The sequence below is a fragment of the Dermochelys coriacea genome, chromosome 6 (assembly GCF_009764565.3).
Source record: "Dermochelys coriacea isolate rDerCor1 chromosome 6, rDerCor1.pri.v4, whole genome shotgun sequence".
Classification (NCBI taxonomy): Eukaryota; Metazoa; Chordata; order Testudines; family Dermochelyidae; genus Dermochelys; species Dermochelys coriacea.
Genome location: NC_050073.1, coordinates 47,057,437 through 47,082,567, shown reverse-complemented (window position 1 = coordinate 47,082,567; position 25,131 = coordinate 47,057,437). Strand labels below are relative to the sequence as shown.

Sequence of the window (25,131 nt, the reverse complement as noted above, 5' to 3'; positions counted from 1 at the left end):
CTTGCTTTTCAGTGACACTCAGTGAGTAGCTGGATTGGTCTGATCAGTTCTGGAGTCCAAATTTGGCCTTCGCAGTACATCACCAAAAGTGGCTACCATTTGCTCACTGTTTGTTGGCCTAAGTGATACAAATCTGATGGTTTTAGTCCTGTTCCTGGTGCCCACATCACAGATTCAAACACCACAAGCATCACTAATTCTCAACCTTATAGAAAGGCTGAGAAATGATCAAGACATTGTTACTATTAATGTGTTAGGCTCTGTGAATACCCAAAATATCCTATGCATGGGGGAAGCATGAACAGCTGGTGCCCCAGCTTTAACTGTTTCATGGAGACAAAGAATTTCAGTCTGCTGGGCACCCTTTCTTGGGCACTTTGTTCTAAGTTGTAACTTTAGGGACAGACCTAAACAAGGAGTCTGGGGGATTGTAAACTGCACCAGTTGAGGAGAATCCCTTGGACATTGACATGCATCTGAGTCATAATTTCCTCCCTGAGTCACAATTCCCTCCCTGCTTCCTCTTTGTCCACGGGAGAGTAACCTTTAAAAGCACTAAATTACAAACCTCCCCCAGCTTGCCATCTCAGCTGTACTGGCCAGCAAATAGAGATTGAGTTAAATTTCTGCTCATTCCCCACCCATCTCTGCCCACTCACCTCATCTGCGGGAGACAGAGGGGGCAGACATGCTGCACCTACGTACTCCTGTGCACCGAGACACGTAGTCCTATTAGCCACGCCAGGGCTTAAGAAAAGTTCTTGCTCCTGCTTACTCCCCTGTGTATAGTCCAGATAACAACCCAGCCATAAATGTGTGCTGTTTGAACACACATCCACATTTATTATATATGTGTACATATCATTCCAAGCCAGAATGCTACTGGGGTCACTAGACAATCGGGATAATATGAGAGATGCATTAGATTTGGTACTAGGTTTTGGAGGAAATTGTATCCGATGAAGTGAGGTGTAGCTCACGAAAGCTTATGCTCTAATAAATTTGTTAGTCTCTATGGTGCCACAGGTACTCCTTTTCTTTTTATTAACAACAAGATGGACTGAAAGGCCAATACATTGCTGAAGCAGAAGAAAATAAATCTACTATCATATTATATAGTAATGGTCCCATAACACTAGCTTACATGATACCATTACTACAGTAGTTTGGCCCATGACAACATAATATGTCGGGGGGGGTCATAAGAAATATGAAAATGTAGGGGGATTGGCCTCATAGTTGCATTAGTTAAAGTTGCTGGGCAAATTCCAGCAAACACAAACAAATTTGAGTGCTATGAGTAATGTAACTGCTAGTTTGGCATTAAGTGGACAAAAAAAACCCTACTAACATTTTCTGACCACAGTTGGGATTCCAGGAAATTACTTGGTCAGTGACTATTTAAGAGTTTATCTGCAACACATCCCTCCATGCTCTACAGCACACACAGACACACATCCTTTATTTCTATTCGTGATACTCAAGTACAACACCCGCATAGTATGAGTAAATTTTTTTAGATAGCAAAGTTGGTCATTTCTGACATCTGCAACCACTTTCTTCCTCTGTTTTTGTATCCTAATGGGACTCACTTAGCTTTTTGACAAGGGAAATTCCCAAGTGAGCTCACACACTAGGTAAATGCTGAACTCTCATCATGTCTCACAGCTCAACCTCTTGAGAGTTGCTGAGCTTCAAAACTTTTTCTTGATCCCTGCAAATTCCCAGGTAGCAAAGCCTTGCATCAGAGCACACTAATCCTAAACAGCATATATAGATCATCAAATAGTCCCTAGCGTACTCATTCACTCAATTGATTCTCCGTTTGGTTTTCTAATATCCAAGAGTTTCCTCCATTTGTTTAAAACAGTTACAATTTCCTTTGTTATATTACAATAGGGCCTGCTCCTGCTCCTACTGGATTTAAAGGGAAAACTCCTAATCATTTCATCTGGAGCAGCATTAGTCCCTTAATATGTATATCTATATTTTAAGACAGGGAAAGATAAAACCCCAATTATTCCTTTTGGTTGAGCTAGTCACAAGAATTGTGTGCGTTTAGATATGGGGAAGGGATGCTCCCTTTGAATCTCACTGTATTCTGAGGTTGGCCCCTGTACAGGGTAGAACCACACCAGGGCTGCTCTAAACTTAGGTAAAGCTGGACATGGCCCCTATAAGGTATTATGGCAGCCAGAGCTAATCGGAGTCTGGCCACACCCCTTTGCCAGGCCTGTGAGGCCTCTGCAGTCTGTATGGCATATGGAAGCCTATGTTATGAGTGTTCCTTTGGTGGACAGGTCAACCAAAGGAACAGACAAGAGCAGTGTAAAGAGGCCATGCAATGGAGACTCAGTACCCCTACTTTCAAACTGAATCAAATCAAATACTGTAAATTAATTAACTATTATTTCATTTGATTAATCTAGGTGCTATATTATGACATAAGAAAAAACAATCTCTATGCCATGGAATGTATAGGCTAGTAGAAAATGAAGAATACTTCCTGGTTTCCATTGTGGAAGTTTAGTGCAAGATCACATTAACAAGAGATAAAGCATTTCAGCTGTGAAATACAGTGCAGTTGGTTGAAGGTTGAATTAACAGGGTGACTTTATTCTGACATAGCTGCAGATTCTCAGAACAAAAAACATACTTCCTAACTGGTTCTCTGTGGTGTAATTCCTCCAACAGGCCTGATAGGGTTCTTCATTGCTTTTGGCGTTGCTATGGGGAAGATGGGAGAGCAGGCCAAAATGATGGTGGATTTCTTCAGCATCCTGAATGAGATTGTAATGAAACTAGTGACTATGATCATGTGGTAAGTCAATATCGTAACTTCTAAGATACAAAAAGCACACAAGACAAATCCTGCCTCGGACTGGACACATTATACTTTATTGGCAATCCATACAACTAAAGATTTCAGCTCACTGGGTTGGCTCTTTAAACCATGACAAGGACGACACAACTAGAATAACATTGTTTCCTTTTGGGAGTGGGGTGGGGTGGGGTGATAATTAAGGTGCATTTTGAAACATTTCTGAAGATGACAGGCATGCTGTCATTTTCTGCATACAGGGCTCCAAGACATGCAGGCACCAGCTTAAGACCTTTAGCTCTAGTGTAAAAACATTTATTCTAGTGGTTCACCACAGTAAAAAACAAACATCCCTTCAAAAGATAACATTAAGCTTCTCCTGTGAGTCTAACATAATACTAAACCGTAGGCTCAGAGGTATAATTACAGAGGAGCCAAGAGGCATGCTCTATTTCCAGTGTTCTACAGCAAAATTGGCTTGCCCAAAATATGCATTCCACTAAAATGAGATTCCAATGGTTCGCGTCAATATACAAAAGTCTCCTCCCATGGCCTCTGAGTCCACATGCAAAGTTTGCATTCTATAAAATCAGCAGAGTAAGAGGCACTGAACTGAGTTGTCTCGCTAAGAAAGTGTGTGGCCTGCCCATTCGGAACAGCTTCCTTTCCACGTCCCAGCAACAGAGTGACTCCAGCCGGTTGGGATTGAGGCCCTGTTTACATTTTTTGAGCAGGATTTTTTTTCTTTTGTATCACTTATTTGAGAATTGCCCCAGAGCTATTTACTGTTTATATATATACAGGTGCCAAGTATGCCTGTGTCATCTACAGATAGCCTTTCAGAACAGAACATGCTCTATAGCATTTGACATAAAACCTATTGCTTTTGGTACATTGGGGGTCCTGCACTAATGAACCAGAGTAAGAGAGGAAGCAAAAAGCCCCTTCACTCACCCACTCAACACAGGACAATGTCATACCTTGGCTAGCAGTGGTGGGGAATGCCAGGAGAGAACACTCTAGGGTTTCTGGCAGCTTTAATTCACATACCACTTTGGGTTAGCATTTGTTTGTGTCAGGAATAGTCCCATGTCCCTTATGCACTGACTGCCAGACGCTGTGAAGTGCAAGAATAGAACTGGCCACACCATTGCAACATATGCAACAAGGTTCCCTGCTTCCCATGACCCCCTAGTGCCCCTAGAAGTTTGACTTCCGTTTAGTCACAGCACTAAAATATGCCTCCCTATGTGGTTTAAATGAATTAAGATCATTGGGGTGCTGTTCATTAGGGCCTGGAATGTAACTGATTTGAGGTTTTAGGTGGAAGGCATTATATAAGAATGATGCTTATCTGTGTGAGACGGTGGATAGTGACAGTCTCATTTTCCTACGGTCTCTCTATTTTTCAGTCTGGTCCCTCACCACAAATCAACAGTGTAGCTTTTGCAAAGAAAGTCATTTTGATGGCAACATTTATTATAATCTGGTGCTCTCTAATGTATAGACCAGCAATGAATATAATTCTTCAAATACTCCAAGAAACTGGGTTTACCAATATTCCATCTAAGTAGTACTGGCCAGCACACCCAGGGCAAAACTTATTTTGGTCTAATCACTAATGTAAAGCTTCTGTTGGCTTCAGGGTTCTAATAACTAGAGCCATACCAGTAGAACAACATTAGTTTTTCACTGATGAAGTGTACGTTCCTCTGTCCTAGAGAAGGGAGACAGAGCGATACCAGAAGTACCCCTTATTCATCTTTGCCCAGAATTTTTAAAGTTATTGTTGCAGGGGACGAGAATCAGCTTTTTGTGTTCATACAGATAAAAACTTTCCTCCTTTATACAGAGGTGCCGTCGTGCCAGCTATTTAAAATTTCTTTGTGGAGGAAGCTCCAGGCCCTCGGCAATTCCAGTGATTTGAGACTCTTATGAGCCATAAGAACATAAAATAAAGTTGGGCATCTGGTTGACTGGGGCCCAATACTAAATCCTGACACAGCAATATCTGAGAAATTGGTTACTGTCCATTCAGTAGGCTTTCTGAAAAACAACATCCATAAAAACAACTGGATCTACATCAACTACTGGTGTATCAAGGGGCAATGCAATCCATGGAACAGAGAAGCTAGCCATTCCTGTTTCCTGTCCAGCATAGCTTACCAGAGAGCAGTAAGGGTAACCCATAACCTGAATGCACAGTACTGGGTAGTAACTAATTACAAGACATTTATATATAAAGGCCTCATTTGTAGTGTCCCTACTCCAAATTTCTGTTTTTACTTCTCATATACATAATACTGTGGAACACACTATAACAATGCCTATCCCAGTTTTTCAAAACACTCAGCCTACTACTAATAATGATACTGGTGATAACTGCAATGCCCTAATAGGAGTGTGTTTCTATCTGTGTCACCAAAGTAAAAGAGCCAGAGTTCAAGACAAGACTGGAAAGCATGGTTATGTTTGGGTATAAGGTGGTGTCATATGTACACATACATACTATACAAATATACATTACAAATATGTACGCCATATCCATATTATTCATATATATTAATTATTTGGGAGTGCCTCTAAGGCTCAATCATAATACTACATTCCTCAGTCATGGTCCTGGGTCTACCATTCCTAGGCCTACCATAAGGGACTAAAAATAATTGGATAATATCTCTCTATCAGTCATACGAGGGAATGTGCAGACTAAAAAAGACAGGTGGGGCATGAGTGTATGGATGGTAAAATAAGGTAATCACATAACAGCCCACTGGGTTTAGCCCACTGGGTTATCTTTAGTCCATGCATTATGCTTTTCCAGGACGATAGGTAAACATCCTCTCCATAAAAAGACAAAAAGTGGGAGAATGTAGTACGATGAGGCCCTGAAACATAAGCTGTTTCATAATATCATACATATATCAAACATAATCAGAGACCCAGAATGAGGCCTGAGGCCCCGAACTAAAGTTATGGTCAAGACTTTGCTAACATAAAGGAAAGGTAAGCTCTGAGCCAGAGTCAGGCCCTGCTCACAGAAATTGGCAAGAAGGCAGCTGCTAATTGCCTATATACACATATCCGGGGAAGCACACAGAGGGAACACACGCATACAGCCAACTGTTATCAACATTGAACAGAGCAGAGCACCATACCGGTGACCTCTGACAATTGAACAAAATGTTTTTGAATAACATGCGCCTCAGTTAGAATGCAGTGGTTTTTGTGGCATGCTGTTTTAACCATTTAACAGCCATGGTTATAGTTTGCAATATTTTACATTTTAAGGCTACAGTCTCTGCCCTAGCCTTACAAATTATATGACATGTTTTTTCCCCATTATATTTTTTTAAACCTGTCGGTATTTGCAGGGAGAGTTTAAGGGGGTTCCCTAGCTCGTGGTTTTCTGTCATGTTAGACCATGATTCCTATAGCGGACAGCTCGCTTACTCACCAGATCAGTGGTTGGAGTCACCAGTGTTGTCAGACGTCACCATTGTGGTGCTCTGCTCTGTTCAATGTTGATAACAGTTGGCTGACTGCGTGTGTTCCCTCTGTGTGCTATCCCAGCTCTGTGCAGATAGCTGACACAGCAGACCCCGAGAGAACTCCCAATGACCACAAACTCCAATAAGGTACAAAGGCGCCCAGCCAGGTTTATTGCCAAACGAAACACAGTCTCCAGCTCCCCGGATCAGATGTCTACAGTTCTGCTAGTGCATATGTGCTTCCTGACAATGGATGCAGCTCAGTTAGTGGCGGGACTGTCCAGACATCCACTCAGGGATGCATTCTTTTACACAGGTAGAAACAAGTTACACATCACTCCTGATGTATTGAGGTACAACCCTTCTATGTGTTAGGGTGCTGCCTCTCTCCTGGTACATGTTGGTTCGGACAAACAACTCTATCCATTATATTATCCTTTTGACCCTGTCCTTAGGATGGGTCAGCCTGTTCCTCATTATCTCTGTGGAATGTGTTCATACCAGAATGTTCTGGTGCCATCCTGGCACATGTTCATCCTATTAGGACTTGATACCTTATAGATATGTGTATTTGTGCAATTAGCAGCCACCTTCTTGCCAACTTCTGTGAGCAGGGCCTGCCTCTGGCTCAGAGCTTAACTTTGCTTTATGATAGCAAAATCTTGACCATTACTTTAATTGGGGCATCAGGCCTCATTCCGGGCCTCTGATACAAGGCTTATGTTTCAGGGCCACATCTTACTACAGTGGTGATGCTGTATATCCCTCTACAGGGATTATCCTTGGTGAATCTTATAGAAAACACAGACTGCACATCAGCTGATGAAATGGTTTGAAAAGTTACACCTAAATTTTTAAGTGACTAGTGAAGTAGGGTGTCATTTTTTGGGTGTGAAAACTGAAAGAGTCTGATTTTCAGAAAGCCCTTTGCACCTGCCCTCTGAAACTCAGATACCTTCAAATCGTCTCAAGTTAGGCACCCATAATCACTAGCCACTTTTGAAAACTTAGACCCCTCCCTATTTTATTCAGGAGGGACATTTTTTTGTTTGCTCTTCTTTTAGAAGTGCAGTTTCCTCACAGCAGGAAGGTTACAAAAAGAAGCTAAGCAAGATGAATACCACAAACCAGCATTCGCAAACATTCTTTACAATGAAAAATGTCTCCTTGCTTCAGACACGTTGAGGATTTTCTTAAATCCCCTTTGCTGAATCTTCACAAACGGTGACTGTTTACATGAATGGTTTGGAAAGGCTTTTCAGTGCGGATTAAATTCATCCCTGTGCAGTGGAGACCAGCCGAAATCTATGCAACATTTATGCCCCACTTAAACCTTCCTGACAAGAGTAAAAATGTATGGAAGTGACTTATAAACTTTGTACTGACCCTCCCTGAGGTGGAGTAAATATTACCTTGTCTGAACTCACATTCACATAACATGAAGGCATTCCTCATACACATTATTTGTCATTTATTAGAAGTATAATAAATGGACAACACACCATGCACAGTCAATCTGTGGAACCCTTTGGCAGAGGATGTTGTAAAGGCCAAAACTATAATAGGGTTAAATAAAGAACTAGATAAATTAATGGAAGATAAACCTATCTATGGCTATTAGCCAGAATGGGCAGGGATGGTGTTCTTGTCCATTCCCAGCTTCTGGCAAACAGAGTCTGGGAATGGATGACAGGGGATGGGATCACTTGTTCTGTTCATTCCCTCTAAAGCACCTGGCATTGGCCACTGGCGGAAGACAGGATACTGGGCTAGATGGACCTTTGGTCTGACCCAGTATGGCCAATCTTATGTTCTTATAAATTATGTAGTTGTTCTCATTTAATGTGTTGTTCTCATTTAAAATTAAGGAGCAGAAGTAATACCATGTAACTTAGGTGACCAGTCACACACCACAGGTAATCAAAGTATATAGTTAATGAAGAATCCATAGATTGAAAACTGCTTGTCAAAACCATTCAATGAGCATAAAATAGATTGGCTCACAGGAAAAATGGCTAGATACATCAGATCATTTATCTTCAACAAATATTTCAAACTTGAACTTGATGAAAAATACTACATAACAGTTAAGAATTTTAACCAAAATACAGTATTCTTCAGTAAGGATCCAAAACACTTGCATGTATAGTACAGTACTACCTGCTTATGGGATATTACTATAGGGCCAAAGCCTTACTCTGCAAACATACATTGAATTCAATGGTGGTGAGTAAAAAAAAAAAATCGAGTAGAAATTGAGTAAAAACATTAGGATTTGGCCCCTAAAGTATTGTAGTATGGCAGGTTCCTCTGAATAGGCTTTACTCATACCATATTAAGAGAGGCATGAAAGACAGCCACTGAACCACCATCATTCAGCAGTTCTGTGTCCTCTTCACATCTCAAAGTGTTCAGTCTCGAAGCCTGGATCTCTCTCCATAGTCCCACATGTTTTTGTGCACAGGTTTTATGGCTGCATGCTGCAAGGATCAGTTCCATCTGTTCTGTTTTTTTTTTCTAGGTACTCTCCTTTTGGCATTGCCTGCCTTATTTGCGGGAAAATCATTGCAATTAAGGACTTAGAAGTGGTTGCTAGGCAACTTGGAATGTACATGGTAACAGTGATCGTGGGCCTTCTCATCCATGGTGGGATCTTCTTGCCTTCACTGTACTTCGTGATAACAAGGAAAAGCCCCTTCACATTCCTTGCTGGCATTTTCCAGGCATGGATCACAGCTCTAGGCACAGCTTCCAGGTACTTCATGTGAACTGCCACCTTATTTATATTTTAGCAGCTCATTAGCTGCCATTTAGACATTATGCAGCTGCTGTTCTGACCTTTACCAGAAAGTTATTTTATCATTATACCAATCAGTAAACAGCTTTTGATCACCTTATTTCTATTTGAAAAAAAATCTTTACCTCACATTCTGTAGACTTAAACAGAGGCAGTATGGATAGTGGCATAGTGGCTGGATAGTGGCCCCACGCTGAATGTCAGGGGACCTGACTTCCGTTCCCTGCGTGGCCCCTGACTCACTGTGCAAACCAGGTAACATCTGTGCTTTAGTTTCCTGCCCTGTAAAATAGGGATAATGCTATTTACCTACCTTGGTTAAGCACTTTAAGATCTGTGGATGAAGTGCTATGAGTGTTATTAGTTATTAAATGGAAATGTACAGAGCCATAATTGTCACAGGGCTACATATTTGTCACAGTTCTGAGGTTAACTGCATTTCTGCCCTCCTTTGTGGTGTACTCAAGTATGCCCCTTTACATTGCAGGCCTCCAGAAGCACCTGTCTGTGGGTGGATACCCACATCTCTCTCTCTCCAGACCAGGGATTTAGCCTTGCTATTCCCCTGCAATTCACGTAGACTATCCCAACAGCTCTGATCTCAGTCCAGCACCTGCAGTTCCACTGTCTCTCAGGGGCTATGACAGTGTTTACCAATCACTAGCCAGCTTTCACAAAGTAAAGTACATTTATTTTAGGGCAAAAACATTAGAGAAATATATCCTGAAACAAACAATTTGCATCAAAACTAAGCTTACCAGGTGTTACCCATCTTCCACATGAAGACCCTGGCAGGTACCACTGCTTCCCACTGTTCCAGCAGGGCTTTTGTCTCTTGGTTAGAGTTTCATGAAAGTTTGAGGATCAAAGTGAGCCTCCCCCAGCCAGTTCAGGCTGACCCTTTATACCAAAAGCCCTTACTTTGTCTGCCACACCTTTTGAACTGGGTCTGAACCAGTATGTGCAATTGCACCAGTATGTGCAATTTGCCCCAGAGGTGGTACTTCTCTGGAGCTGTTTATCTGTCCCAAGATCTTCAGTGGTTACCCCTGCTGATTTTAGTTCCCTGGGGTGGCACAGTAATCCTCCTCCTTGGAGCTAGCATACAGTCCCCATCTCATGAAGGTAAATATAGACACACATTTATGAGTAATCCCTTTGCTCATAGTTTATGGCACATCTCAATATAGAAATATTTTGAATTTTCCATGTTTTCAAGGTCTCACATTTGTCACAATATTCACATTGCTGCTTCTAAATGAAGTTGCAATGATAGGTTTCAAGTAGGGAACACAAGAGGTAGATGAAGGTCCTGGACTGTCACCAGCAGTTCCACCCATGCCTGCTTCCACCAGATTGGAATTTAGGAATACCCTGAGTGATGATATTGAGTAGCACAAGCTGTTTAGTTAGTCTGAGAGCTAAACCAGAGAGAACCAGAGTTTGTCTGTGCATTTTGACCTAAATAAAGTTCTATTTATATTTTTAAGAAATCAGCTCCTGGCTCTTCTCTATCAAAAAGGACACAACAGGTATCCCATGAGTTCTCTGCAAATTAGGACTGGGAACTAAATTTTGCCCAATCAGAAGGAAGGAGATACTCAAAATCTCATTGAAAATTCTATTTTTCTGTGTCTTTTGGCCATGTTTGGCAGGCTAAAGGGCTTTGAATAAGGATCTGAATTGTTTCATCTAGAGCACAGATCTGTGAATCAGTAAATGGAAAGGGAGTAGGAGACTGGATGACTCAGGAACTGGTAATAAGATATGATGCTTTTTGCTAGGGATCATTGGTTTTCAATGGAAAATTGGGTTTGATTAAAATAAAGTCTTGTCCCTATTTTCCCTCTATGGGTTCTGAACCCACAGCCAGACTGCATCTCCCATGATGCACCATAGCTAGTGACTCCAATGACTCAACAAGACAGGAGATTGTGGTGGATCATGGGAGATGCCTGGCCTGGTATCCTGGTCCATAGAGGAGAGTGTGGGCCTAAGACACAGAAAAACTACAACTCCAATGTGACACTGAGGCAGCATTTCTGAATCAAAATGTTCAGTTTCCAACCAAAAGTTTTTGGCTGAAAATTGTTGTGTTTTGTCCAAAATGTTTTGTTTCATCACCAAAACAATCCCAATTTTCCACAGGAAAAAAAATCTGTGTTACAACCAGATCTCACCCATGGGTCACATATAACCTGGGCCAACAGTGATTGAAAGTCTTTAACCTTTGACAGCTGTTCAGAGCCTCTGTGAAATGATTCAGTAGTTCTCAGTCCAAATTCTTATAGACAAGTGACCACATCACAAAAATAACTATCACAGTCTTGCAGCTGGCATTCTTGTTTGAGGTCCTCACTGAGAAGCCAAAACTCTTGGACAATCAAATACTTCCTCATACCATGATTAAGATTGTTAGGACAAGATGGGGAATCTTGTACTGCTTCTACCTACCCTGCACTTTCTTCCAGAGATGATAAAAATCATTTCCAGTCCCAGGGCAGTCAATCTGGCACCATTCATGAGCACAGAATTCACCTATGCTAAAAAAAAGAGTAAAATTAAGGGGGGGGGGAAAGGCTTGCTTGTCCTCCAAATGACAAAGCAACACCTCAGTGTAAATGGCAAAACCAGGGTGAGCCAGTTACAGCAGCCCTAGGTAGGCCACTACCATGTACACACTTTCATCTCTGCTCCAAGTTGTGAAAAGTGACTCTTGTCACTTTGGATTTACTCATGGAGGAGAAAATGAAGCCTACTTAGTTGAACTTCAATGGTGTGTCAGAGAACTGTTTTTCCCTTTCTAAGGAGTAAGATATGGAAATCCATTTGTCATGGAAGCCAGCACAGCATAGTAGAGTGAAAAAACAGGGAGTTCTCCGTTATACATTCAGCCATCTCCATACATGCAAACAGTCATATACATGGACTACTAAAGCAGCTCATGGGGGAATATGCCTTACATTTCTCATCTTGAAGTGAGATTATTCTAGTTTTTTATGTATACTCTAGTTGTGTCACATCACAGAATGAATATTTGATTGGCTGTAGTAAAAAACATTGCATGTTATAACTAAACCACGTGGGTGCCAGAATAGAGTTGGCTGAACCTATTTACCAGGTTCATGGATCTCTTTTTAAAAAAACCCTCAGTGAGTGAGAAGAGCAGGGTGGCATTATAAGCACAGGACCTTGAGCCAGGAATACAAACACCAAATTGGCCTCTCACACTTACTCCATCTGTGATATTTAAGAAGTCACTTAATCTTTTGATTTCTCATTTTATCCTTCTGTAAAATGGAGATATCTATATTTTCCTACTTCATAGAGTCACTATGGGGACTAAGTACTGAATGTTAAAAACTGAAGTTGCAAGGCAGTATATGCAATATGCAGTAAGGATTTATTGTAGTATATTTTAGTGAATTCAGCTCTTTGTTCTGCTCACTATAAGCAATAGTAAGCATTCTTATCAGACCAAAACTAGTATTGGTACAGTAATCAGGATGATCTTTGAGAAATTTCCATTAGCTCATCTGGGGGTATGCAAACGAGTTGGTACAGACATGCTTCACCTATCTTTATATTGAGCAACTGCTCTACAGGAATTTCCCCAGAGCAGTGTTCATTTTTCAGAGTTGACTCTGGTCAGGATGTAACCAAGTTCATTTAGTGGAGGGTTGGACCAGAGACAAACACTGAAAATGAAAATTACATCAATATATGTAATTGAATTGGATTCATTAATTTAGAGGCAGATCCTTCAGCTGAGCTAAGCACACTTAAGCAGCAGAGGAAGGAATCTCAACTCACTGGACAGAAAGAGTGGTTATGGAACTACTCTGCTGAGGGTACTCAGGCCTAATGGGTAAAATAGCCTGTTCTGCCCCCTACAGAGGGGTGGCAGGGAAGATCCACACAAGCACCTGTTCCTCAACGCCAACCTTGCTGTCCCCCAAGCTCTGTGACTGAGGAGTACACAGGTCACTTGTTCCTCTGCAAAGAACACCTCCACAACTGAAGAGTTGCAGAATTTGACTCTTCAATATTGGTTTGAATTCCCATTGCAAAACACCATTTGGCTCTATGCTTTGAAAAAAAATCTAAGAAATAATTCATACATCGGATAGAAAGTCCAACTAGCCCCTGTGCGACCCAGAATCCCACCTCCAGTTAATACTGAAATATGTCTTGATTGAAAAAAGGTTTACGGCCACAGGAGGATTGAAAACAACAAAATTTGGCAAAAGAAGGGAAATATGTAATGTTGCCAGTTTTCTAGCAATGAGGTACTAAAAATCACGTATTAAGCACTGTGCTTGTCTTTCCCATAGAATTCAGTAACTTCTATTTGGTTGCACGTTCTTTAATCCATGTATTGGATTTGAGAAAGGAAATGGAACAAGACCAGAACTATTGCAATTTTGCTATGACCATCATGCAAGAATATTGTGTACTACTTAACCCTGTCTTTGCTCATTTTTTCAGTGCTGGTACATTACCTGTCACTTTCCGTTGTCTTGAAGAAAACTTGGGCATTGATAAGCGTGTAACAAGATTTGTCCTGCCTGTTGGAGCAACAATTAACATGGATGGGACGGCCCTGTATGAAGCAGTTGCTGCCATCTTCATAGCACAGATGAATGGAATTGTGTTGGATGGTGGGCAGATAGTCACTGTGAGGTGGGTTCTATATGTTTCTGCAAACTGGGTCTTTGATTTAGAAGGCTGTATAGCATGAAGATGCCAGTGATGGCTTCTGAATGCCTATGGATTCTTATACAGTGAAATCTATGGACTTTGGCTTCTCACAGTGGTATTGAATGGATAAGACTGTTAAATAGCTATGGCCTCGATTCATGGATTCTAAGACCAGAATGGACCACTGTGATCCTCTAATCTGACCTCCTGTATTAACACAGGCCATAAGACTTCCCAAAGAGATTCTCCACTGCCTTGCACTGTGTGTCATCACTTGTGATTTCTGGGTTAGTAACATTTTAAACTCATTTTGCACAGAAGTAAATGACAACATGAGGTGCAAGACAAAGGTCTTGTCAGTCCAACATAATAATAAACTTAATTAAATGTAGCGGGATGCTCCAAGGTAGGTACAGGACATTAATTATTTAGAAAGTCCATATGAGTACTAATAGAAAAAGACTTTCCAATAAAAAGTATCCATATGCATATGGTTAGCTTGTGTTATTTCCTCTCATTTTGCCAATTAATAATAAAAATAATGGCCTTGGTGCAAGGCATTTTCAGACTGTGAGGGGCAATGGTGACAAAGCGAGATGGCTGCAGTGTAATGTATTCTGGCATAGTCCAGACAAGCAGAGGGATTTTTTGGGATCTGCCAGTAGACATGAGAGCAGCCCTTATGCACTTTGAAACTTGTCCTAGGGCCAGTTTGGCTCTGGACAGCCCCTTTGATTAGGGGGAAGAGGGCCATATATGCCTCCCCATCCCACATTTAGTGAGTGTTGCTGTGGCACAAATACTGATGTAGCTCTTGAGTTCCTAGAGGCAAGGCTGGGAGTCATAGGGTACTTTACTCATAACTTGACAGCTCTTCCTCCAGGCTGTTCTGGGGATTAGTTCTGCTCAGCTAACACCCCTTTCCAGTAGTTGCACTCCCTCGCTCTCTGTCTGCAGCCCTTCTGTTGCTCCGGGAGCTGCTGCTTCCCCTTTGTGATTCAGCCCCCCGGACAGGACACTAAGTGGTTTTCCCTTCCGGGGTATGATACTTTCCAGGTATCTCTGGACAAACAGCATTCAACAATCCTCAAATCCACTGCCCTACCCCTGTCACAGTCCGCTAATTCACTGTCCCTGGCAATACCACTCTGGCAAGATTAGTTGGTAAGGGAACCCAGGCCCACCCTCTATTCTGGGTTCCAGCCCAGGGCCCTTTACCAAGCAGTCAAGATCTGCAGCTTCCCTAACGTTACTGCTCTTGCCCTAGGATTACTTCCTACTCTGCTTCCACTCATACTAGTCAAGTCACTCTCTCCTAGGGTCTACTAGGTTTCAGGGATTCCTTACCCTCTTTCTCTCAAGAAGAGAGATCACCGCTCTTCAGCCTGCAGCCTCCTTTTTGTTGCCAGTCTCTTGGCTTTATGTAAGTCCCATCTGTTCCCTCACAGGTGAGCTAGATTCCAATTGGTGGCTGCCTCCTAGCCTAAATCTCTTTCCTGTCTGCCACTTAATTGGTTAATTGGGTCTGCCTGTCCTAATTCAGTCCTCTCAGGGCTGGTATGGGGAGTACACCCCATCACACAGGGATGTCAACCATTTCAAAAAGGACTACATCAATGCTCACTAAGGGACATTTAGTGTGCTCCAGCAGGGTCCACCCAGGGGAGCTGGAGAGGAAAACACTTGTGTGCTCTACAGTTCATATCCCCATAGTCCAGACTCTGGCACAGCAATCCAGCAAAATCTCATGTGCAGGTGTAGAACCACTTGGTCATGTTCAAGAGGCACTAGAGAGGTACAAGTCTGGTAGAAACTGGAACACGTCTGGGTGAGGGGAAGTGGCACTGAAGACAGCTTACCCACCGGCTGGAGAATAGGTACCCCAACCAGGCAAGTCAAAGGAAAGAAAACTTCAGATAAGTCTAAGGGGGGATGTAAGTAACTACCGACATGGTTTATATTTATCTATTTCTATTTTAATAACTTTTGCTGACTGTTATCAGGGTATCAGATCAGTCCTGTCACATGAAATGAGTTTGACACCCCTGAGCTATCATTACAGCAAAATAGACTGGAGATTGTAGATCTTAAATTCTATCTAAGTGTGCTCACGTTAGCCCCCAGTACAGTAGATATATCCCTATTATGTCAAATCATTACATATAGAACTGCGTTGAAATATCTGGAAGCTCAAAGGAATACACACATTTAAATTAGGTTAGTATAATTTTGGAATGTTTTACTGTAATCCAATTTCAAGTCATATTCGATCCTGTGACTAAAAAAAGAGAATGGCAAAGTTATGACTGTTGCTGCTGAATTCATTTACAATGGAAAATATGACAAATGCACTAAGCTTGACATTTTGAATCATAATAATTCAAACCACACATGAATGCTGCCAAGTTTGCCTTTTCCTTGTGTCTCTAATCCACCCACCTTCCTCTTAGCTAAACCCTTTTCAGGATAAAGAAGTGCCTGCACTGGAATTTCTAGTGTTGTGTTTGTAGGTTGCTTTGCCAGGTCTGGTTGTTGGGTTAAAGCAGAAATGCCCAAAAGGACAGATATGAGATGCAAAAAGGAGAATTGCTAAGCCTGCCTGAGCCTGCATTTGGGTCATCTGAACCTAACCCCAGCATTGCTAGTTGGGTTTGGCAGATATAAGAGAACAACCTTCTAGCCATTTGCATTGCCATATCAGGACATAGTATGAGTGTCACAACACAAATGTCATCCCATCATATTGCACTGGGGAAAGAGTTGCTCTCTGTCAACCTCATTCAGATCTCAGACCAACATACATCAAGAATCATTCTGGGAAGTTCAGGGGGGTCAACTGCACTAGTGTACAAATGGTGCAAGATCTGAATTTATTAGCAACATATTTTCCAGTTCTTTGCCTCCTGCAGGTTACTTACAATAGTAACATATGATTTTAAAGGGGTTAGGCTGCTTCTCTCAAAGGCAGATGCTGCAAAGTTGGACCTTGAATAATACAATTTAGTTTTTAGAAATAAGAACATTCTTTTTAGAGGTGAATTGCTAATAAAATATTTGCTGCCAGAGGAAGTTCTGGAACTTGTTGACCACAAGTCTTGGTGAACTTGAATTATTCCTCCTGCTCCTACTCTAAAGAATTGACTCACTGTGCCTGATTCACATCTTGCACCTTTGTACACTAGTGCAGTTAACCCCCCTGAACTTCCCAGAATGATTCTTGATGTATGTTGGTCTGAGATCTGAATGAGGTTGACAGAGAGCAACTCTTTCCCCAGTGCAATATGATGGGATGACATTTGTGTTGTGACACTCATACTATGTCCTGATATGGCAATGCAAATGGCTAGAAGGTTGTTCTCTTATATCTGCCAAACCCAACTAGCAATGCTGGGGTTAGGTTCAGATGACCCAAATGCAGGCTCAGGCAGGCTTAGCAATTCTCCTTTTTGCATCTCATATCTGTCCTTTTGGGCATTTCTGCTTTAACCCAACAACCAGACCTGGCAAAGCAACCTACCCCTTGGAGATGATAATCCTGGGAATGGGAGGGGCTCAAATGCTGTGTCCTCATATCAGCACCATGGCTGTAGCCAAGTATTTACCCCATGGAGGCACTTATTTCCCCACCCCTTTATTGGAAGCACTTTAAAATCTTCCTTGGTGAACCCACAGCATCTCAAATTTAGTAATAAATTGTGTGATCTATTTCAGAAAGACAGAGACTTCTTTTATATCTTTTATTGTTCCTTGGCTCCCTCACTGCCTAATTTATTTTCCATTCTACAAAGGAATGCCCAGTGTCTCTGTAGCCTGGTTTTTCAAACTTCCAGCATTTGTAGCACAGACATTCACTGTACTTGACTGTCACATTCTACTAATTGGAGCAGAAGCAGGCATGGCTTTGGATTTGCAAAACCTAGTTGGCTGAATGTTGGTTTTGCAAACCAGAACAAGAGAGCTTTGTATCTGGGCTTGGTTTACCACAAGCTCCCAGAGTTTAGAGCATGTGACTGTAGGATACATAGTCTTTCACCATTTCCTTCTTGATGAAAACCAATTCCCCCACGCCATTATCTCACAATATAAACTGCAAGTTCCATAAATTAACATTAATGAACTGCACTGGAAATTCAGCCTGCAGCCCCTACACTGCAGAAATTCCACTTGGAATGGGGATGTGGATCTGGGCAAAAGCCCTGGATTCAAACATCCCTGAAATGTAGGGAAGGAGGTTGAAAATCAAAACCAGGCTAACAGTATGAATGTTGCAAATTGACTTTATCTTCATAGTAGTCTGAACAAAACCCCCAGATCTGAACTTTCTTAAATTGGAGTTGGTGGAGGAACAGAATCCTCCAAGTTGTGGCTTGATCTCATCTCTAGTAGTTATGCAGCCCTGTATTTTCTGGGAAATGTCAGTGAAAACCAACCTTTTGTTTTGATCAAGTGAGTACACGTTGAAAGTCACACCCTCTTTGTTGTTACCCAATAATGTGTTTATTCTTACAGTCTGACAGCCACCTTAGCAAGTGTTGGAGCTGCCAGTATACCCAGTGCAGGACTGGTCACCATGCTTCTCATCCTCACTGCGGTGGGTCTCCCCACTCAGGACATCAGTCTGCTTGTTGCTGTTGACTGGCTCTTGTAAGTAATAGTGACTCCATGATTCCGAAGAACTCATCATGTCCTTACTTCAAGTAACAAATAATGATTTACTCTTCTCTGCTATCTTTCAATACTGGATCTCAAACCACTCTAAAATATACCTGTTGTACAGATGGAGCAAGTTAGGCACAGATAGGTGAAGTGGTTTGACATGGGCCACTTAAATCAGCATTAGAACAAGAAATAGAACCTAAAGGGCAGATCTAAACTATGGCTGGTGTAACTTGCCATAGTTACACTGAAGTCAGTTTACTTAAACAATTGACTTCAATGGAGTTATGACAATGTATACCAGCTGAGGATCTGTCCCTAAGAGGCTTGACTCACAGACTCCTGCCAAATCCAGTACATTCCCTTGAGATACGTAACCTTCCAAACTGTTGTTCCAAACTACAAACACAGTTCAATAACAAAAAGAAAAGGAGTACTTGTGGCACCTTAGAGACTAACAAATTTATTAGAGCATAAGCTTTCGTGAGCTACAGCTCACTTAGCTCACGAAAGCTTATGCTCTAATAAATTTGTTAGTCTCTAAGGTGCCACAAGTACTCCTTTTCTTTTTGCGAATACAGACTAACACGGCTGCTACTCTGAAACAGTTCAATAACAGTTATTCATCTCTGCTTTTATGTTTCCCTATTATAATTCTTGTCTAAATTGAGGGATGGGTACTAAGTCTGTGGATTACACTGCAATGATGTCTGTCTAGAACAGAAGGATTTTATATGACATTGGGCATTTGTATTAATAATATAATCTCCAGTTACATTAGCTAGAATGAACATGCTTCAGGCTACAGCCAACTGCTTGAGGTTAGGAAGAAATCCCCCCACCCTACCCCCATGATAATAGTTGTCTGTTATGCTATGGAAGTCTTACACCTTTCTCTGAAGCATCAGGTACTTATGGAGACAGAGCTACAGATGAAATGGACTACTGATCGATCCAGCATAGCAAGTTCTACATTCCTAATAGAATCAGCTTTCTTCATAAAATTCTTCTCAATAAAGACACTGTAGGATCAATGTTCTAAAGGAGCCCACAAACCAAATTAAATGAGAAAGCAGACTGGAAAATGGAAGGATATTCCTGGTCAGTTTTTACCAGGAGATTCTCTAAAATATGACCTGACCTACCTATCAACCTCAGGGTCTTGGGGTTAGAGTCCTTTCAGTGCCATTGCAGATCATCAGCCAAGAGACATCCACCTGTTCCACCCTTCTCCCAGAGCTTTCTGTCCCTCACCTCTGGGATTTAGAAGCCCCATTAATAATTATAACAAAAATAATACACCCAGAGTCAGATCCTTAGGTGCATTTTAGTTTGGAGGCATAGATATCTTTGTGCCACCTAGCCACAGAGTTCCCAGGAACCAGTTCAGCCCATCAACACAACTTAGAGCAGTCCCAGGGCTCCTCTAAGTTGCACTGATTGGTGACAGACCCCTAGAAACCTTTACATCAGCCTGAATTACTGGAGCACAGTTCACTCCGGTCACTGCCTTTCCTGCTTCAGCATACCACTACACAGCCTAAGCTATAAGGTTGCAGGCAGTAATGCTGGGAAGAAGTGTAACACTAGCTATGCAGCTTTATACCACTTACTGATGTCCCCAGGCCAGGGGAATCCCCAGTAGCCCAATTGATGCATCTTCGTGCGTTGTGCCATTGGAGTTATGCAGAAGGGGCTTAGCAGAGCTGAGTATTTGGCTTTGAAACTTTAGTGGCATAATATGCTATTTATCCCTTGTTGCCATTGGCCCTTGTTGCCGTATTGGGAAGCATTCAAGGTCTCAATCTACACCGTAACATAGCTCCTTTAGCCATCCTTCTCTGATATATCTGCTAGATCTGAGATGAGGGATTTTCTTCAGTTACAGCCAGCGTATCACCCTGTCTGTGACACACCAGTGTCTAAGAACAGTTCACAGCTCTAGTCCCAGCTATAGGGGAAAATGAGGCAAGAATTTACAACTGGGGCAAGCAAAGGGAAAACATGATTTTTAAAAATATATTGTAATTGTGTGAAATCATAGCTCAGAATGGGGAACCAGGGTGGGGCTCAGCAGGCAGCTGGCGAAGGGAAAAGAGGATATTACGTGGTTTTAAATATATTGGTGAAGTCATGTCTCAAAAGAGGAAAGTGGCAGAGGAATTTGCAGCTAGGAGCAGAAGGACAAGCAGAGGTCCATGTTCAGGTTTTAAATATATGTTTTCATTGGAAATCAAAATAGGCCAAGTAGATAGGGTTCTGCTACTGGTAGGAGGATGCGTAAATACAGCATGTGGTTTGTTTCTTAGGGAAAGGTTGTTTTAAGCCCCTACCTACGCTAGTGAACCTCAGAGCCATAAATCATGAGTAGTGCTGCTCCACTGGTGGGAGCTACGGTGTGGGCAGGGCTGAGACAATTTTACCTCTGTGTCATCTAGCCCTGCTCGGAGGAGGGTTAAACAACAGGGGAGTACCAGTGCCTGTGCCATGAAGCTGAGAAGAGAAGGAACCTCTGAAAGGAATTTTACAGGATTGTTTCCAAGTGAAAGACAAGCCTGGAACCTTCTCCCAGACTGGGAGGACTTTGGGGTTCTTTGGCCTGACAAGCAACAGTGGAATCCATAGTGATAATATCAGAGGCTTAGTGTCAAGGCTCGAGAGAGAAAAAAAGGAGGCAAGTTCTGTATATCTTGTCATGCTGATAAAGCTAACGAAACATTCAGGGCCTGATTCTGACCTCGCTTATGGTAGTTTACACCAGTGTAAATCCATTAACTTCTGTGTGAGATCAGAATCAGGCTCTCTATTAACTGACTGAGTGCTAGATACAAATACAGGAGATGGATACAGGTACAGATGATAATGATGAGCCTGATATCTGGAACTTGTCTGGATGCAAATCAATACAATAGAAATCTTTTAAGAATAGCAATTATCCTGGCATTTCAGGTCAAATTAGAAAAAATCTTGCAAAAATGGCTCATCTTGTGAGCTTTTTATTGTTCAAGATGAAAGGAAAGATCACAAAATTACTTGATTTGACAGGATTAGGCTGAAATCTCACAGAAAACAGCTTTCACAATTTCAGAACACTCACATCCAAACCTGAGTTTTGACTGGATCTCAGACTTGACTCTCCATCCCTTCAAATTGAGGCTTAAGGGGGTTCTGGATCTAGATCAGATCATATCCTCATTGGTCCCTCTCTTTTACAGAGAGATTGGGTAGAAAGATAGACACACAGAACTTTATCAGGCAAATTTACCAATCTTTCACAACTCTCTCAGTTCCTCAGTTTAAAACTAAACAAAACACAGCGATGACATTTAATAGGAAAGCATTATGTGCCAACATCTGGAATGAATCCAGCATCATTAGCTGTAGACAAGAGGTGGCTACTTTCCCACTGTGAGACTGATAAGCTTAGCAAATGCCATACCACGGGCCCAAGTACAGAAGTACTTTGCACTGGGTAAACTGCTCAGATCCAACATCTAAAGCAGACACCTACATTCAGAAACACAACTGGTAAAGTTTGCATGACATCTGAATTTTTTCTGTAGCTTGTGTAACATGGGTCTAAATTCAAAATGCTTAGGCCCACATTCCTTGGGAAAGCTGAGATTTGAATGTTATTGCTTAGGTCTGTCTCTAGAATGTAAACTCAAGTAGAATGAAATATGAAAAATAGAAGCAGCTATTCTCCTAAGTGCCAACAAGATGAAGGCAAGTTAAGCATGTCACTTTTTGAGTCAGTGGGAGCCTTGAAGAATTTATTTAATCTCCTTTTTAGGATCGTTTCTAGAATCCAGAGTATCTAGTCAAGAAAGCTCCTTGGAAGGGACGATGTCTTTTTACATACTAGTATTAATAATAATACCCAACACCACTTGGTGGACCTGCTTCTCCTCTCACTCATATAGTGGTATAACTTTATTGCCTCCAATGCTGCTAACTTTGATTTATACTGGAGTGAGTGGAATACAGAGTCAGACCCTATGAACCTGATCCAACTCTCATAAAAGTCAATGGGAGCTGGATCTGATTCTACAAGAGAAATAACATAAGCATGAGAAATCCTTTCTTCTTCAGATGAAAGAATCTTTTTGTCTCATCATTGCTGACCCAGCCATCAGTCATGTGTCAATTCTTCTGATCTTGACATTACTAAGTATTTTGGGTAGTTGGAAGAGAGATTGAGTCCTTCAGCACTCCTTGTATTCCCAAAATATTTGCTGTATCTCAGCAGAAGCCAGGTTGACTCTTTTTCTCAGTCTTCATTTCAGAATTCATGTTTCAGGCTACATTGAAGTCGATGTGTTGCACAAATAATTTACTAGGCCAAATTTTCCTCTTATTTACACTGATGCAACCCTATTGACGTCAGTGGGGTCGTACCACTGTAATCAACATAATTTGGTCTATTGTTTTTAAGAAAAGAATAAATGGAACCTTCTCTCTTTACCTGTCCTTCCTCTCTGAATGTAATCAGCCTGACTTAAGTCAATGGGAGTCAGTGGGGCCAGGATTTCACACTCCATGTTTCCATTAAGTCAATCTAGCCCAGTCTAAAGTGAATAGTTTTGAAACATTGTGCCGTTTGCTTAGTTGAATGTCTTTTCTTGTCTACTAACAGACACAGATAGATTGAGGACTCTCCTCACCTTTTAAATATAAAACATACTGGAGCTATATTTGTGGATTCTGGTCTCCACCTCCTGTCTGGCATTCTGAGCACCCTGGAGCGGCATTAATGAATTCATTCAAGTTTTAACACTATTCACTCAAAATTATTCAGGCATTCTATAATGTTTCCATGGAGATCTTATTGCAGAGTACAGTATATTTGATGGGTTTTATTAAAAAATTAACCCTCTGCAAGTAATATTTGCCAAGTCTGCCACTTCAACTAGAATTGAGATCATATGTGCATGACATAACTGTGTAAAATCTTTCACTCAAGCAAAGCAAAACTGGAGGGATTTTTCCTTCTATAATGTTTTGTTGTGAGTATTGGCCATAAATGAAAAATGTTTTTCACACTTTGGTACTGTTTTGATAAACATTTTGCAAAAATTTGCTGATATGCTTATGAAATTCCACCATAATTGTTAGATACAAAGGCAAAATAATGAAAAACACTTGTGAAATAGATTCAATTGGGTTTTGTAAATGTTTACACTGAATTTTTTGTCAAAGCACTAAACAAAAGTTTCACTCATAAGGATATAAAATGATTAGTAGTAGTTCATTGATTTGTAAATCAGATTTAAACTTTTGCCGCAGAGCTAAGCAGCTGTACAATGCAAACCTAGTACCAGCAATATTAGAAAGAGCAGGGAAAAAACAACATTGTCAAGTCAATGACTATCACGTGGAAAGGAATTCTACCAGCATGGAATTGTACATGCCTGCTTTTCTCATTTGATCAAAGTTCATATTGCTCAATATTCCTGAATAGACTTGGGTTTTTTGGAAATACACCTCAGCCTTTCTGTATTCCCATTTCTGATTGACTCCCTGATGAAGCAGAAACCAAGACACCACAAGCATTATTCACTTGCTTGCTGTGGGTTTGTTAGATTAGAATTAACAGAGTTTTCTGAAGATGCTTCTGTCCAGCTAATATCGGTAGAGGGCTACAGATATATTATTATTATTATTATTATTATTATTATTACTATTATTATTATTGTTGTTGTTTTTTACATTTTTTGATGCTAAAAGAATTTAGCGTCACTTCCTCTGCCCCGGAACCACAGCTGCCTCTTGGGGTGAAATGTGACTTTTTAACAGTCCCACAGTGTTGTTGTTGTCATCAGTTTAAAACCAGTGTAAAATGGCACCAGACCAGAGTGAAAGGATTTTACATCTACTTGCACTTAATTGACATAAATGACTACATAAGGTGCAATGGAGCAGCTCTAGTGTCTGCTATAGGCAGGAGACATGGAATCAGAGCCCTGAAACCTGTTCTCAGACAACCTTCTTTTAAAAACTTGCACCTGAGCAGGGTTCTGGTCTGGGGGAGAATCTAGTCCTTCATGTTCAGAATCACCAGCAGTGTAAAAAAGATACTGGAGAAAGGTAGGGCCTCTACCGATGATCTAATGTCTGCAAGTGCCAACAAATATGTTTCCTTGTAAAGAAGCGTGTGGGCCTAATTTGGCATCAACTTGCAACCCAGAGGCTCTTATTACTGAAGAAGTGTCACTGGTTCGTCATTTCACAGGTTATGACCTATATTTGGTTGGCACCTATACCCTATCAATACTGGCATACAACAGTGTGAATGGGCACAGTGCCACTGTAACAGCTGGCCATGTGTCTATATGGTGCGAAGTGACTGGAATCCAATAGGAGCACTGAAGGTTTGAGTCCCATAGCGAGATTTCACATCTTCCCATAGTTTCCTGAGTTTGAATAAAGGAGAGACGCTATTTATTTATACCACCTGAGAGCTGGAATACATCACTAAATCTAAAATCATTTCCCCTGGTTGAAGAGAATTCATGAAAGAGAATTCATGACCTTGATGAATTCAGGTTAATTTACTGACAGTGAGGTGGGAAGGGCATATCGAAATGAAATCTCCAACCCAAGAAACAGGCACTTTACAGATCTCAGCAAAATACAAAATACAGTTTGGCTGTTTCTTTGGACAA

General features: G+C 41.3%; 1 protein-coding gene across 2 annotated transcripts in view; it reads left to right on the top strand.

Annotated features, from left to right (window-relative positions):
• Window positions 1–25,131, top strand: part of SLC1A2 (solute carrier family 1 member 2) — a 119,574-nt gene that overhangs the window by 80,752 nt on the left and 13,691 nt on the right. For both annotated transcript variants that reach the window (XM_038405044.2, XM_043515890.1), the window contains exons 6-9: window positions 2,695–2,821; window positions 8,834–9,067; window positions 13,598–13,792; window positions 18,320–18,454. In XM_038405044.2, the coding sequence (XP_038260972.1) occupies window positions 2,695–2,821; window positions 8,834–9,067; window positions 13,598–13,792; window positions 18,320–18,454 (691 nt within the window). The remainder of the gene's footprint in view (window positions 1–2,694; window positions 2,822–8,833; window positions 9,068–13,597; window positions 13,793–18,319; window positions 18,455–25,131) is intronic.